This window comes from Herpailurus yagouaroundi, unplaced genomic scaffold (assembly GCF_014898765.1).
Source record: "Herpailurus yagouaroundi ecotype Mexico unplaced genomic scaffold, PumYag 139, whole genome shotgun sequence".
Classification (NCBI taxonomy): Eukaryota; Metazoa; Chordata; class Mammalia; order Carnivora; family Felidae; genus Herpailurus; species Herpailurus yagouaroundi.
In genome coordinates, this window is record NW_024412394.1 from 65,506,251 (window position 1) to 65,523,145 (window position 16,895).

At 38.1% G+C, this 16,895-nt stretch overlaps 1 protein-coding gene across 6 annotated transcripts in view; it reads right to left on the bottom strand.

Annotated features, from left to right (window-relative positions):
- The window catches only part of PDSS2 (decaprenyl diphosphate synthase subunit 2), a 292,097-nt gene that overhangs the window by 106,358 nt on the left and 168,844 nt on the right, over window positions 1-16,895 (bottom strand). For all 6 annotated transcript variants that reach the window (XR_005789940.1, XR_005789938.1, XR_005789937.1 and 3 more), the window contains one exon: window positions 3,159-3,233. Coding sequence is in view for 1 of the 6 variants with exons in the window: in XM_040474307.1 (XP_040330241.1) it covers window positions 3,159-3,233 (75 nt within the window). In the remaining 5 variants the exon portion in view is untranslated. The remainder of the gene's footprint in view (window positions 1-3,158; window positions 3,234-16,895) is intronic.

A 16,895-nucleotide genomic window follows, 5' to 3' on the forward strand; every position in this document is an offset into this window, starting at 1 on the left:
TGATCTGTCAAGTATTACTAACGTTAAGTCACATAAATTTTCATAGTTTAAAGGAGGATTAGGTAATTACTCTACAAACTTCTTCTGGAGAAGGTGATTTTGGACATATTCAGTTGTAATTCTCCTCCATTTGCTTTTAGTGCATCTACCCTGGTCACATAGGCACTGCTCCACAGAAAGCTATTTTCGTACTACCCAGGTTCTCCATCACTGCATTAAGTAGCCATATAGAAAACAGACTGCATTGTATTCTCTTCTCCCTAGAGAGAATAAATGGTTTGCAGCTGATTTTAAATCACAGAGCAACTCTTTTGTGTACTGAATCGGCCCAAGGCTACGGAGGTTGTGCCACTCACTTCCCACATGACCTCCACTTGTGGCTGCTTCCCAATCGTGCCAGAACATGAAAACCTTGAAGGCACTGCATGTGGGGCAGTGCTCTCTCTGCCTCTGAAGGCATTCCTGGGCCAAGTTCGAAAACCCAAATTCTGAACTGCCATTGCAATGGCAAGCACACTTAGAGGAGGGGGGAGAAAGGCCAGGATTTTTCTGGTTAGGAAGGGAAATGTGGTTAACCTAAATTGGACCTGGGACACAAATGGAGGCATCCAGAAGCACTCCCACAGCTTCAGTCCAACTATGCATTTTCCTTCCGTTATAAAAACAAAACAAAAGAAAACAAAACCAACCAAAACAGCTCTTTAAATGGTTTGGCTATATTCAGAAATGTAATTGCTTAAAGAAGGTCGCTAGTGCTTTAAAGGGCTGTGTTTGGGGAGACGGTAGGGAAACAGGGCAGATGGACAAAGCATTGCTACAGATTCTCTGAAGTAAAACTAGCCAATGAAAGTCAGCAATTAGTGTCTGCTAATTGGCAGTGCACGTATGATCAACAGTCCTTCAAAGACTTTCGTTGCTTCCTCTTTTCTCTTTCCCAGGAAGAAACAGATTATGTGGGACTTGGAGTCAAAAAACCTGGGTTCAGATCATGCCACTGTGAAACATACATCAACAAAGAGTTTCCAGATAATAGGCTTTCCTGCCTTTTGTCATCCCTGAATCTCAGGCTTTTAATGTATAAAATGGGCGTACCAACAAATGCCCCCCTTTTTATGGGTGACTGTAGAGAAAGAAAGTATAAGCAAACTGTAAAGGGCTATCTAACCATTTACTGTTGTCGTTGCTGTTAGGTCTGCCTGACATACAGAAAGTATTTAATAAATGTTCACAAAATTATTAACAAACTAGGCTAATTATAGTGGACAATTAAGAGTGAATAAATCAAGAACCCTAAAACAATAACACTTTCGCTTAAAAATTAAGGTATTTAACTGTAAGATATTAATATCTTACATGGAACTATGTTGAACACATTGGAACTATCCCAGGGGAAAACGATGCCTCAACTGCCAGAAGAGGTCACTGTCATCACCATATATGGTGGGATGTCAGGTATGGCAGAGGGAGGAGAGCAAATTGGGTTTCACTGAGGTATAGAGGTAGAAAACGCACGGTTAAGAACCTGAGCTCTGGGGCGCCTGGGTGGCTCAGTCGGTTAAGCGTCCGACTTCAGCTCAGGTCACGATCTCGCGGTCCGTGAGTTCGAGCCCCGCGTCGGGCTCTGGGCTGATGGCTCAGAGCCTGGAGCCTGCTTCCGATTCTGTGTCTCCCTCTCTCTCTGCCCCTCCCCCGTTCATGCTCTGTCTCTCTCTGTCTCAAAAATAAATAAACGTTAAAAAAAATTAAAAAAAAAAAAAAAAAAAAAAAAAAGAACCTGAGCTCTGGTGTTCAAATCTCAACTAGCAAGTTGTATGACTGTGGGCAAATTATTTAATCTTTTCTAAACCTCGGTTTTCCCATTATGTCAAATGGGGATAGCAGTAGTTTCTGCTAGCAGGCTTTCTGTGAAGATTAAATGAAGAAACATAGGTGAGTTACTTACCACAGTGTTACATGTTTGGCTACTATCATCTTCATTATACTCTATATGAGGCAACTTATGAGTGGAACTAGACCAGGAATCTTCCATTCTACAATGTGCTATTAATCCTCAGCCATGGTAGTGAAGTATGGTATATTTTTGAAAAATGCGGCAAAGGGGGTCCCACTGTGGTCGTATATCCTGCCAGGTCCCCACATACCACTAGGCAACTTAGGTGAAGTTAGATATGCCTCCAGGGAACTGTGGTTCCTTGAACCAAATGTTAGCAGACGTCCAAGGTACAATTCTTCATATTTTACTAACTATTCTCTGAGCCATCCAGAGTCCCTGGGTTATACTTTTAAATTTCCTATGCAAGTTGCTCATGCCCTATGTTTCATTTTCCAGTAAAATCAGTCTTTCTTTTTTCAAATGGAAATGTCAAAAAGCCTAAAATGTGCATATGCGCCTATTTTCTCTAATTTGCAGTGAGTGAAATCTTGCTAATACAGAAGCTAAAGAAGTTACAATAATGAAACCCTAAGCTAGGAATCCCGTATAATAGCATATACCATGTTAAATGATGGCGGTGGTCAATGAGGCAACTGCTTCACATTCAATATCCTACTGAAATGAAATAACTGCATTTTAAAGAAATAAAACCTAACCCATAAGATGTCCTGTTAAATGAGTCAAAAAACCTTAATTCTAGATCTATATAATTAATCAGAATGATCCAACTGCACAACCATCCTACTTCTTATCAGAGAGAATTTAATAACGCAGTAAATTCTGGATCTTGGACATAAAAGACATTCTTTCCTCATGCCCTCAAAAGTCATCCTCTTCAGATCATGTCCACTCTTCTGCGACATGGAAGACCCCTTCCTCTGGGGAAAGGCTGCGCCCAGCCACCTCAGCACGAGCTGTTTCTCCAGTCTGCCTGCCCTGTGACAGTGCTACCTGCCAGCCAGTAGACAGAGCATCCTGGTGTCTCCTGGGCTGCTGCAGACTGAACAGACTGTGAATCCAGCCAGAGGATAAGAGGTTGTTTTAATTGGCTAAATCTGCTATGTACTAAGCGTATGGCCATGGATTTGTAGCCAAAACACTAATCTAAAAAAAAATGTCATGTACAATTTAAACACAAAACAAAAATGACATTTTCGCTCGTCAATTCTAGTTTTGCCACGAGGGTTTTTAACCTAACATTTTATAATGAGTACCCAATCCCTACCTTTGTTGAAGTAGAATTTTCATGGTATATTCCCTGCACCAAGTCCATAAGAGCACTTGCTAAAAGTTCCACAACCTAAAAAAACAAGAAAAAAAATTAAAAGGAACAATTAAACATTTTTATGCCCATTTTTACCTCAGAAAGCCTCAGAAGGCTTAGCAGCAAGGCAGTATTTGTGCTTATGGGGTTATATACAAAGATCCTGGCAAATGGCATTGCCCACCTGGATATTAGAGCTGTAATCCAATTTTTTTCAGGCATAATTCAAGCAAAAAAAAAAAAAATCTTACAAGCACAGCATTGAACTAATATACATGAAAATCCAGTAATAGCCATTTTGAACAGAAGCTTAAATTTCAGATACCTAATGAAATCTTAACTCAATTTATTTTCTGTATGTTTATTTCTGTCAGGTGGATACTTTTTCAATATCTCCATTCTGGGAGCCATTACAATGCTAATTTTCATACTTAATACAGAAAGAAAAGCAAAAGCAAAAGAATGGTTAACCTTTCAAATGTGTTCATTCTGTTATACTTAAAATGCACCGTGGATATATTTGGTGGAGGGCCCCTGGGTCAAATGTACCATAAACACTGAAAATTTTTATAGAACTGCAATATTGAAATCATATTCATCAAACCTGTATTATTTTCAAGACTCAGGCTGTTAAAAAAAAAAATCAAGCAAAATCAAAAGCTTTGAACTTGTTCCAGAATGTAAAACAAGCAGAAAACAGTCTCTTTGGAACTACTGTACAATTTAGACTTGTTTGCATAAACCATCTTAATTCAAAAGGATAAAATAGTGGTATTTCAATGCAGCCGTTCCAAACAAGAATTCCTCAAAGCAGCCCCAACCGCTTCTTGCGAAGTCTTAATATCGTGTATATTTAGCTTCCTATATCATGCAGTACTGTATCTGATTCCCACTCTTTGCTTCCTAAAATTTAGCTCAGTTCTGATTGAATTAAAGGATTTTGTTTCAGCTTTTATCATTCTTGTAATTGAAGACATTATTAAGCCAAAGGATACAGACCCAAACAACAAGATACTTTAATCTCAGGTACGTTAGATTTAATAAACATTTTCTTAGACACAAATTACATTAATTTGTGGAAAGACTTGCTTTAAAATTTTAACACATGAGCATTCATCTCCAAATTTATATTTACGTTCATCCTGTGTAACACAGACAAGGCTGTTGATATGGAAATTTTGCTGATTAAAGCCATTTTTTTTCTAGCTCTGCAGATGGGTTAATTTGTAAGACCTATACAAAGTCTTTTTTTTTTTTTTTTTTTTAATCACATTGCCCTTTAGGTAACCAAATACTTAAGAAATATTGTAGCAATATGAGCTGCAGAGGAACTGGAAGGACAATGATCCTACAGTGTTACCAGATGTGTTGAGTTATTTAAGTGGGGAAGAAAGAAAATGAATGGATTTTTTTCCCCTGAAGGTATCAGATAAGCTCTATTCCCAAATCCAGGAGGATAGAGTATCACCAATAGGTCTATGAAAGACTGTAACTAAATGCACAGCATCAGATTGGATTACAGTTTATACAAGCAACATCCCAAGATCCCCCTGATGGCCGGACACATAATACAGATCAATCACTCACTAAGAAATGTTACGGTTTTGAAACAGTTTGAGCTTTGAGACCAGCACTGGTAAAGTGAAGAGGGATTTATAAAGAGAAAGTCCACAACACTAAATGTCAAAATGATGGCATGAACTTTTAACAATGGATCTGGCTCTGGATAACTAGACTGTGCCTTTACTTCCCTGAGATTTTTCAGACCAGGCAGAGGCAACAGACATTTTATTGTCTCTTTTTCTTTTTAATGTAATTAGCAAATATAGACAGACCTGTACTCATAAGTTCAAAATTTATAAAGGACCCATAGTTCCAAATAGCTATAGTTACTTGAGCAGAATACACCTCCATAGCCAATGATGATCATTGAGGAAAAAGCTTTGGACTTCCTTGGGTTAACAAATCAAGGAAGGTAAGAGATTATGAAAACCAGCAATAGCCTAGGGGAGCTGAAGTGTCCCAGGCAAGGGTGACTTACTCAATGCACACATAAATCTCTTTCTATTGCCTGAAATGTTTACTTAACCTTTATTTTAAAAAAAAAATTTTTTTTTCAACGTTTATTTATTTTTGCGACAGAGAGAGACAGAGCATGAACGGGGGAGGGGCAGAGAGAGAGGGAGACACAGAATCGGAAACAGGCTCCAGGCTCTGAGCCATCAGCCCAGAGCCTGACGCGGGGCTCGAACTCACGGACCGCGAGATGGTGACCTGGCTGAAGTCGGATGCTTAACCGACTGCGCCACCCAGGCGCCCCACTTAACCTTTATTTTTATTACGTTTTTTTTTTTTTTTTTTTGAGAGGGAGAGCACACATGAGCATGTGTGTAAGCGGGGGAGGAGCAGAAGGAGATGGAGAGAGAGAATCTCAAGCAGGCTCCATGCCCAGCACTGAGTCTGATGTGGAGCTCAATCTCATGACCATGAGATCATGACCTGAGCCGAAATCAAGAGTTGGATGCTTAACCACTGAGCCACCCAGGAGCCCCTAACATTTTAAATTATACCAAAGAGAGATATGTTTAAGTATCATCCTCCTTTAAAATTGTAGTCTTTCTAGGAAGACCACAGGACTACCAGCTACACATATTTAATGAGACCATTTATTGATCTGATCTTTTTTCAATACATGGCTTACTACATAGGCACCTGTTTAGACACCTTTTGTACTTCAATATAAGAAAGTACCTGCTTCACGATACTTTTCTCCCTCAGATTCTTGTGGAATGATTTGTTCCAGCAACCCACGATGGTAGCAAGGATAATGGCAGTCAGAGAATCCAGAAGCCTAAATGCCAGATCTCCTGAGACTAAGAACCCAAGCCCTCCACTTCTTGGCACTCTTAACAAGGGCACCATGAGAAAGATTAAGGACTTTCGTTCCTCAGGCCCAGGGGGGGCAAGCAAACACTATCAACTACAAAAACATGACAGACTAAAAGAGCTTCAATGATAGCCACTCTTAGAAGCCCAACAATGAGAAGACCGTAATGAAATAGGGCAGAGCATTAGGAGCCAAAGGATCTAGACCCTACTTCAAGGTCTCCTAGTAATGTCATTGTGAGATCTGGGGTAGGACAATTAATTTTTCTTGACTATAAAATGAAGGAAGTTGCGAAACATAACTCTATAAGTTCCCTTCCAATTCTGATTCCGAGCTTCTAGAAATGCAAATCTTAATATTTATAGTTAGGCATGAAGATTTTAAAACTGCTTTTTTATAAAGCTTGGTAAGACACCTTTGCTCACCAAAGGTTTATTTATTTTTTAAAGGTTTTTTATTTATTATTTTTTTTAATGTTTATGTATTTTTGAGAGAGAGACAGGGAGACACAGGATCCGAAGCAGGCTCCAGGCTCTGAGCTGTCAGCACAGAGCCCAATGCAGGGCTCGAACTCACAGATCGTGAGATCATGACCTGAGTTGAAGTCGGATGCTCAACTGACTAAGCCACCCAGGTGCCCTGCTCAGATATTATTTTTATCTATTCTCTTCACACAGACTTTTCCCTCTGTCTGAACTCTCCCGATTACTTTCTTCATGAAAGTTTTTGTGTCCAAGCCCCTTGGTTTCAAGACCTAGAATCCTAATTAAGCAATTTTCATTTTCTAAACCATTCTAAACCATTTCCATGTCCTAAACCATTAAGACTGATAGCCCGCCCCACCTACTGACAGAAACATCCTAGTTGGGTCAATTAAGGTCAACACTGCTGAGTTCTGGGTCTTGAATGGCTCTAATGCTTGGGAATAATTCATACGATCAGATTCAGAATGATATCAGGTTTAAGTGAAAAGTTGTGTCAAACAAATAATGGCTCTAGTTGGCCACATCACTTCCTCTCTAATGAGTAAATATGTAGAACACTTAGAAGAGAATCTGTCACCATTAATGTTATAAAGTTTACTTTGGCTGTCTAGACAGTAATCAAGCAGGAGATAAGCTAATTTCTGCATTTCTGGAGGTTGCAAGAATGGCAGAATTGCTTACCTGCACATGCAATACAAAAATGCTTTTCTTTCTGATTTGTCATGTTGAAATCTGACTGCCTGGCAATGCCATATACTATTCCCACGTCTTCTGAGTAACACCCTAAATTTCAGTGAGCCAGAAGTGGTAACTGTTCAGACTGTCAATGTCATGAGCTAGCTTCTTGGGGGCACCTTGTTTGGAATAAATTTCTTTTATTATTACTATTTTTTTAATTGACGTATAACTGATGGAATGAATTTCTTAAATGGTTAATTTACAGGACAAATTTCGTCAGTCTCAGGGAAAATGTAATTGCCTCATTCTTTATCTTCTGGCAAGAGTAACTACAATTCGATGATTTTTCTTAACTGAAAAGCAAAAGTGATGCATATGCACTCGCAAAAGGTGTTGTGGTGATTACACCCTGAGCTATAATAAAATTCCTATCATAAAAAATAGAAATTAAGAGAAGTAGGGGTTGGTAAGAGAACAATAATGACCAAATAACGTCTTCACACTGCTATCCGAGGACGTCTGTAATATCTTCTTAAAAGAAAAAAGCTGGTTACAAAACAGAATAGCATGACAGATATTTTTAAAACAAAGTGAGGTCAATCTCTGTGTTTATATACGCTGAGAGAAAAGTCGGAAAAGACAACAAAATATTAAAGGCGCCTGGGTGGTTCAGTCAGTTAAGCATCTGACTTTGGCTCAGGTCATGATCCCGTGGTTCATGGGTTCAAGCCCTGTGTCAGGCTCTGTGCTGACAGCTCAGAGATTGGAACCTGCTTCGGATTCCGTGTCTCTCTCTGTGTGCCCCTCCCCGGCTTGTGCACGTGCTCTCTCTCAAAAATAAATAAATCAATGAAAAAAATTTTTTTAAATGAAAGGACAACAAAGTAGTAATAATGATAATGTGTAAATGGTAAGTAAGCATCTGGATGATTTTTAATGAAAAAATTTTCTTTTTCAACTTTTATAAATTGCTTAAATTTGTAATCAATAAATTTATAACTGCTTAAATTTACAATGTATTACATTTTTCTCCCCTCTTTTATTGTACTGCTTTTATAATCAGGTTAAAACAATAAACCTATCTCCATGGAGTGGGGCGGGGAGCTGGGGAGCACACACTCTCCTTTTAGCCTCAGAGAGGCTTCTGAAGCTGTGTCCACAAATTGATTTCTGGAATATATCAATCAAACAATAGTCCTCTGAGTAGCAAAAATAAGATCAGTAAGTGGTGGTAAGCATTCTGTGGAGACGAGCTGTGCCTGTCTCAACAGGCGTGATCCAGGAGTACTGTCAGTATTTGACAGATGGAATAGTTTCAGCTGAGTTGTAGATAGTTAACCAGGAAACCAGACCACTTAATATGGGCAAAGGAGCACCCATCTCAAATAAAAAGTAAAATACAACTAAATCTTTAGAAAAATATTAACTATTAACTAATGTGGCTCAATAAAAGCTCGAGCCAGCAAAACCTATCTGAGTTGGTGTAGTATGGTTGTGTTTTAACTCACTTAAAAAAGGTTGCTACAGAGGTGCCTGGGTGGCTCAGCTGGTTAAGCATCGGGCTCTTGATTTCAGCTCAGGTCATGATCAGATCATGAGGTTGAGTCCCATGTCTGGCTCTGTGCCTACAGTGCAGAGGCTGCTTGAGATTTTTTCTCTCTCTCCCTCTCTCTCAAAATAAATAAACTTGAAGGAAAAAAAAAAAAAAAGGTTGCCCCACACTTAACTCATTGGTATATAGAAACTTTGGAGGCTATTACAGATTTATAATCGTCTTTCAAAAACTTGCGCTGGAAAGGTTATTTTAATGAGTTTTTACTACAGTGTAGAATGACAACGTGTGATCCATCACTCTATTTGGGAGGCAAACGAACACACAGCCCCTCAGTCTTTACTACTCTTAACAGCTGCTAGTGAAGGAAATAGTCATGTGTGTGCACGCATCTGCAGTGCTGATGGCATTAATTACACACAAATTTATTGCACTCCTTCCCCCACCTCTAGGAAGAAATAGCAATGCATGAAGCAGTTGCAAAGGTAAAACGCCCTTGGGGAAGAATTAATTCTCATATACATCTTGGGAGGAACAAAAGACAGATTTAGCATAAATATGTCCTTTCCAAAAAGCTTTGATATTTGAAGGGATAGTGTCAAGATTTTTTTTTTTTAAGCCACAAGACCAATATTGTCAGTAAAAATGTCTTACAGAAAAATACTTTTAAAGATAAAGGATGCCGAACAGTCTGCTAATAGCAACCAGGGCAGTTAGCTTCACTCTTCAGTTCCTCTTCACAAAAAACAAAGCACGGAGTGTTTGAGAGATGCATTTAATGATGGAAAGATTTACTTACATTACACCAAGGTGAGGTAGAGGAACTGGCTAAGAAGTAGTGCTCTCCCACAGAGACCAATAATAACATCTAACATTTGTAAAGCACTTTATCATTTACAGACTGGGTTTAAGCAAACTATTCTGTTCCAGGTGGATTCAGTCCCCCAGTGCTCAGCCAGAGCTTTCAGGCTGGCAGCCTCAATGGAGAAGCGACCTCTGAAGAACACAGGGAGCAGCGGCAGTGGCCAAATAAGGGGTGAATCTACTCACCCACCACCTGGGCACAAACAACCCAGATGAGCCCTAATCTGCATGCTGATTAATATAAATGAGTTGCTTTAATAAAGCCATTGATGAAGTCTATGAAAGAATGGTTCTCCCCACTCCTTCCTATCAGACAAGGACCAGGTTTAATGACGACAATGATGAAAGGTCTGTTGCAATAAACACACCACTAACTCACAGGAGTTCTGGAGGAAGCTTCTAACTAGGCTTTTTGAAGGGAGCCTTTTCAATGCTGCCAAATGTGTAAGACCATGCTTATTTGTGGGAGGGATAGCAATCTGTTCTAGTGAGCTGGAAGTTCTTTCTGGCTAAGGGGGAAGAGCGGAGAGAGAAATGGCACAACCAGTAGGACAGGTGCAGCAAAAACTAAGCAAATTGATAATCTTAATTTTTAATTTAGAACAGCTGATACATTGGTTTATGGCCTCTAACTACTGGTAACATTTGTCAGAAAGGGCTCAGGAAAATTCAGCGAACTAAAGAAAAGTCTAAAAGAAAATCACAACTGATAAAACTTAAAAGAAATGGGCCACAAGTTCAGGAAAATGGCTTGAATATGAAGTGCTGAAATTTAATATTATATTGGCTAATGCACTCATTCCATAAACATTTGCTGACAGCCTACTATGTTCCTGGCACTGTACTAATGAAACTAGTTATGACCTTATAAAGATAAAGGACATTACTTTGTTATTGACCACTTAGAAGGCTGCATGACTTTGGGCCATCCATATCACTTTTTGTTTTAAGTGTATTTATTTATTTGGGGAGGGGGGGCGGTGCAGAGAGGAAGGGAGAGAGAGAATCCCAAGCAGTCTCCATGCTGCCAGCGCCCTGTGAGATCATGATCTGAGTCAAAACCAAGAGTTGGATGCTTAACCGACTGAGCCATCCAGGCACTCCCTCTGCCCCCCTCTCCCATAGCACTCCTTTGGGCCTCAGTTAGCTTATCTAAGTAAGAGGTATCTGCATTTTATCAACAGTTAGCCCCATGACCAGAAATACCTAAATGTGTAGCTGTATATGCTTTTTATTCATAACAATTGTAAGGATGATGCCAAAATATGGATTTCTTTCAGTAACAATAAAAAAGTAATCCAAAAATAAGGAGTTCTTTTTTTTTTTTTTTTAAGATTTTATTTTTAAGTAATCTCTACACCCAATGTGGGTCTCAAACTCACAACCCTGAGATCAAGAGTTGCATGCTCCACCGACCAAGCCAGCCAGGTGCCCCTTGAGTTCACTTTTTGAATGACGGTGCATGGTTCTTGGTCTACTGTTCACCACTGAGTAATGATAATCATTTATTGATTTAAACAATGCTTAGATTCCTGAAAAAGTGGCTGATAATTTTTTTTACAATTTAAAATGCTTACACCAAAATAAAACTTTTTGTAAGAAAAGGAGAAAAAGAGATGCTTTCCAGTAGGCTAAAAAAAAAGTTGGTTAAGTATCTTACATTACTACAAAAACTAAATAGTTGTTGGGAATTAAATGCTTAGTCGTGAAACAAAGTAATTCTGACATTATCAGACAGCAGTTAGTTGCTTTAGTTTTCACTTTCTCCAACATAAGAATTCCTTATGTATGTTGTCAAGTTTGTTGTACCCAGGATATTCCCCATTAGGATGCCCCACACTTAGTAGCTCTGTTACATCTTGCTCTGACAACTTCTCAGAGAGAATTATATCTGCCATCTCAGTGACGTGCCCACTTTTCCCCATGTGGCTGATAACCTCCATTCTGCTTTCACTGCTTCTTCCTTTGATGGCACTCTCAGTGATGTTAAGTGATAGTTTCCAAGTGTGATTTTGCTTAAAGGTTAATCCCACCTTTGCAAAACACAAGTTCACAATGTGAAACTTCAGAACACCAGAATCAAGGTACCTTATTTCATTCAACGAAAGGATGCTGCTGGCTAGAACACTGCCTAATAGTATCAACTTTCAAAATTTTTAAATTGCAACCCACGAAAAGAATTGTATTCTACATCATGACACACACAGTACATGCATACATGTGTATGTACAAAAATGAGTGAAATTTTTCATAAAACAAAAGTTTCATTATCCCTCTATTTTCTATTGTGATCCATTAAAGAAAAAGTGTTGACAGTCACTTACTAAAGGGATTTCACTATCCACCATAAACAGCATGTGATCTATAATCTGAAATACTACCTTATACTGATATACGTCATGTATAACTCATACCTTGGTTAGCCATTTTAACTGCACACAGAGTCCCCAGATTTTTGACACACAGTTTACAGATTGTTATTCTGAAATATATTTATAAAGGTGTTAATTTCTTTATCACTTTATTCCAGAAACATGTAAATTAACGGAATAGAAACAGAGGCAGAAGGCAGGTTAAAACATAATCATTCTCGGGTACTATGGGGTATAATATTAGGGTGCATTTCCACCTTGGTTTATATATATCACTGATACTGACTCTCAGCTTTGATCTTACTAGATTCATAAAAAAAAAAAAAAAAGTTTAGAACACATTTGGCCAAAGAGTTAAAAATTTCAGGATTTCTCTGAGATTCACACATACTCTTGCAAATTCCAGGAATCCCTTGTCTTTTGGATAACATGGTTCAATTTTTAGTTCAATTAGTTCCTCTTCTAATTGGGCTACACTAAAAGGCAGATGTTTGTAATTCAGAGACGTCCCGAGGTTTGCACTTCAAAGGCAACCACAGAAATAAAAGCATGACTCATATGCATTAGAATCCATGCATCTCGTCTAAAACTGTAATTGTATTTCTTCCAAATACCATTGCAGCTCTTCAAAATCTGTGAATCAATGGAATGCTAAAAATAACTGGCTCTATTGGTACTGCATTCTAGCAAATTAGGTAATCCTCTTTTCCCCCTCCTTAAAAAAAAAAAAAAAAAAAGTAGTAGAAACTCGAGATTGGCTGTATTGTACCCTTGAATCAAACAATGGATATACTTGGGTTAGAAATTCTCTAATCTGTAGAGATAGAATTGGGTTGTTTTGTTTTTGTTTTTTGTTTTTGTTTTTTTGGTTGATATAATTTACATGAAGACTGAAAACAGGTGATACAACTGTCTTTTAAACTGGCATTTCTAATGCTTAACACAATGCACGCAAATATTTTATTGCACCACCAATACTTGGATTTCCAATATGTGAATTGCATAAATCATAACTTTCAAAATAAATTTGCAGTTATAATTGTTTAATCATTATTTTCAGAATTTTATATCTGCATATTCATCTTATGGCTTTTAAAGTACTTGAACAAATTAAGCCGTATCATTTGCTCATCACAAACTGGCCATATAGGTGAGTTCATTAATTTAGAGTATTGTTTTAGATTGCTGAAATATGCATATAAATCTCTAGATCTTAGACATTTATAAAAGATGGTCATTTCTCTATTACATCTCTGAGTTTATAAACAATTTTTTCTTGATTCCTTTGTTTTTCTTCCTATATCGTAACATCTTCAGGATCTGGATATATACATTTTAAGTTCAGACTCTCTCCTACAACACTCAGAATTGTAGAATTTTGCAACTGGTAAGGATAGAGGAGATGGAAATAATGCTGTCTTTATTTTACAGATGAGGAAACTAAGAAAACAAGTTGCCTCTGCTTACTGGTTATTTCTCCAAAATGTTTCATAAAGCTCCTAATGATGTTTGTATTGAGATACTTATTCCAATATTTTAAAACTACTAGTCGCTTAAGGTATTATAAATCCCAATACCGGTAACTGCAAAATTGCTGGCAAAAAAGGTATCACGGTTCTTGGTTTGTTAGTTTTCTACTTTAGCTAAGCTAGAGGATTCTGGAGCCAGATTGCCTATATTTAGATTTAGACAGCAGCTCTACCATTTCCTCAAGGAAATTACTTAACCCTTTCCTATGTCTCAGGAGAGATTAAATAAGTTAATACACACAAAGCACTTGCAATAGTGTCTAGCACAGGGCAAGCACTCAAAAATATAAGTTGTTAATATTATTAAGTGCTTTGTACTAATTTTAAGAAGTATTAAATATTCTACATCATGAAGTTTCTAAGCTGACTTGAAAAATGGAGTATTAAGACATTAGAGGGATGCGCCTGGTTGGCTCAGTCCATAGAGTATGCGACTCTTGATCTCAGGGTCATGAATTTAAGCCCCACATTGGGCATAGAGCTTAAAGGAAAAAAAAAAAAAAGACAATAGATAAACAGTCTGGAGAAAAAGATAAATGATCTAAACTAGAATTCTGAGGGAGAAAATGAACTGTCCAATGTTAAATGGCTAATTTAAAAAGTCAGAGATAGAGAATAGGTCCACAGACTTCTACTTGAGGTCTTTCCACTTCTCTTATGTGGCTTTATAGGTCATCTCTGAGAAGTATAAAATAGGTAAGTGCTATATAACCCAACATATTATGAAAACACAAGTTATCCACAAAAGTGAATGCTGAAGTTGCTTCGGAATGAAATAGTTAATGTGATATTCTAAACAGGGAAACTGTCATTTAAAAATCAAAGACTGGCCATACACTACAGTTTTGGTGTTTACTGATATCTGACTGACTTGCTGGGCACAGTGAAAATGGCCCCAGAACAAAGACAATTAAGCCATGTGAATAACAACAAACAATGCATTTTCCAAAATGCTTAAAAAGAAACTTCCTTGGCACAGCTGTACTTTCCAACAAGCCCACTTTAATGTTTTCACGGTTTCCAATATCAGAAATGACCTCAGGGTCAGGCATTTGTCAGTTAATGACCTGTTGGGCTAATGGCCTTCAGCTTTGCCTTGGGCACACAAGTCCTCCAGTAGGTCATTAGCTGCCAGAAAAGGGCTCTTCCCCAATCACTATTGCTAAATAAATAACATTTGCTCCTGGGTTAAGGCCCCATCAACCAACTTGGGCTTAGAGTGAATTTTTTCCATGAGTATTTACAACTCTGAGGAATCAGGAAAATGATGGAAATGCTAAAACCAAATTAAATCAACACAAATGAACTATCTGTAGCTACTAATGAAAAGCAGTCACATGGATCCTTTTGAATGCTCTTAACTGTTCTTTTGCTTATGGAGTTCAAATTCGGTATTAATCTAACACAACAGGCACGAAATTACAAATGCACTGCATTTTGGAATTTTATCTATAAGTCAGTTGTTTGGAGTTCATACCTCAATGTCCCAATATTTGAGGTTATAAATGCCCTGGCTAGGTTCCCAGGGCAGCCGACTAAAGCTTGGTTAGCCCATAACATTAGAAATACCATATGCTTATACTTAAAAATAAAATAGAAAACCACAATCTTACAATACCTTCAATTAAATAAAGTAGGAAAACAAAACTAAATAGAAAGACATTTAAAAAATGTCTTTAAACATTGACAGTTATAGGGAAACCTGGTTAAAGGAAAAAATGAGGGTAGAGACCCTGGTTCTTTCTTACGCCTGTTTCATTTCTAATTATATAATTTTCCTTATTCTTTTGTAACTTTTTTTAATGTTTATTTCTGAGAGACAGAGAAACACAGCACTCTGAGAGACAGAGAAACAGAGCACGAAGGGGGGGGGGGGGGGGGGAGTGGTAGAGAGAAAGGGAAACACAGAATCCAAAGCAGGTTCCAGGCTCTGAGCTGTCAGCACAGAGCCCGACATGGAGTTCGAACCCATAAACCGTGAGATCGTGACCTCAGCCGAAGTCGGACGCTTAACCGACTGAGCCACCCAGGTGCCCCAATTTTCCTTATTAACACAAGAGCATGCCAAGATTTACTCTGATGTTTTTCAACTCCTAAGTAAAGTTTCTTGGCTTATTTTTTCTTGAAAGGAGCAAGAAGGAGGCAAAAAGATGGATAACAATTTTTCTGAACTAACAAGGAAGAAGATAAGAATGAAAGATGGGAAGAAAGGGGTTGGGGATAGCCTGAGATGGAATTAACTGATTTGTGAACAATAAAAGACAAAGAAAGAGGTACTGAGGATGTATCTATGGGATAAAGAAAGGATGAGTGAGGAGATGTGGGGCCAGCTAGCTGAGGATGCAGAGGAAGGAATCAGCTATTCATCTACCCAGTACTTTTGTTAACTCCTAACTCAGGAAGTTCCTTGAGTAAAATCATTAGAAAGGCAAAAAGAAATAATTAGCTCAAGCTCAGAAGTGGATTTTTTTTCTCCCTCTGGCTTTGGAGAAATGGCAGTTTATATCCGTGAAAATGAAGAGGAAAAAAAGCTGGCTTGATTAATTTTATTTTTGGAAAGTAGAAAAAGGGATTTACAAAATTGAGGTGGCTAAGTATACTATAAAATTACCCCAGGGATGCCTGGGTGGCTCAGTCAGTTGAGTGTCCAACTTTGGCTCAGGTCATGATCTTGCAGTCCAACTGGAGCCCTGCATCCGGCTCTGTACTGACAGCTCAGAGCCTGGAGCCGGCTTCGGATTCTGTGTCTCCCTCTCTCTATCCCTTCCCCGCTCATGCTCTGTTTGTCTCTCTCTCAAAAATAAATAAACATTTTAAAAAATCTGCCCTAGTCAACATATTTCTACCTTTCATGGCCAACCATGGTATGGGGTTCAACTCTACCCATTTTAGAGAATATATTTTTGTAGAACACAGACTTTTAAAAATGGGCTTATTTGAAAGCTTAGGCATATGGAAGAAATTCCCTTCTTGGTTGTCAGCTTTCTGCTTGACAGACACTCAGAGTTTTGTCCATTTTTTGTATGATGGCATTTGATTTTTTTATGGCAAAAAGACACTTCATTCCATTGTTTTATGGCACCAAAAGGACAAAGTTTAAGGTTTTAATGAGACAATAAAATTTAAAAGAACATAATATTTGGCTTCTTGTTTCTAAGTACACTTCTCAAATACTAATCATTTATCACTTTTGCTTTAAAGATCAAGGAAGTGGCTCAGAGAATGGATATAGTGTCTGTTTAATGGGTAGCTTTGTTAGCACATGATAAAAAAAAAACTGCAAAAATGTGGGGACTTTGAAATTGTAATTTTATGATAACATTTTGGCTTT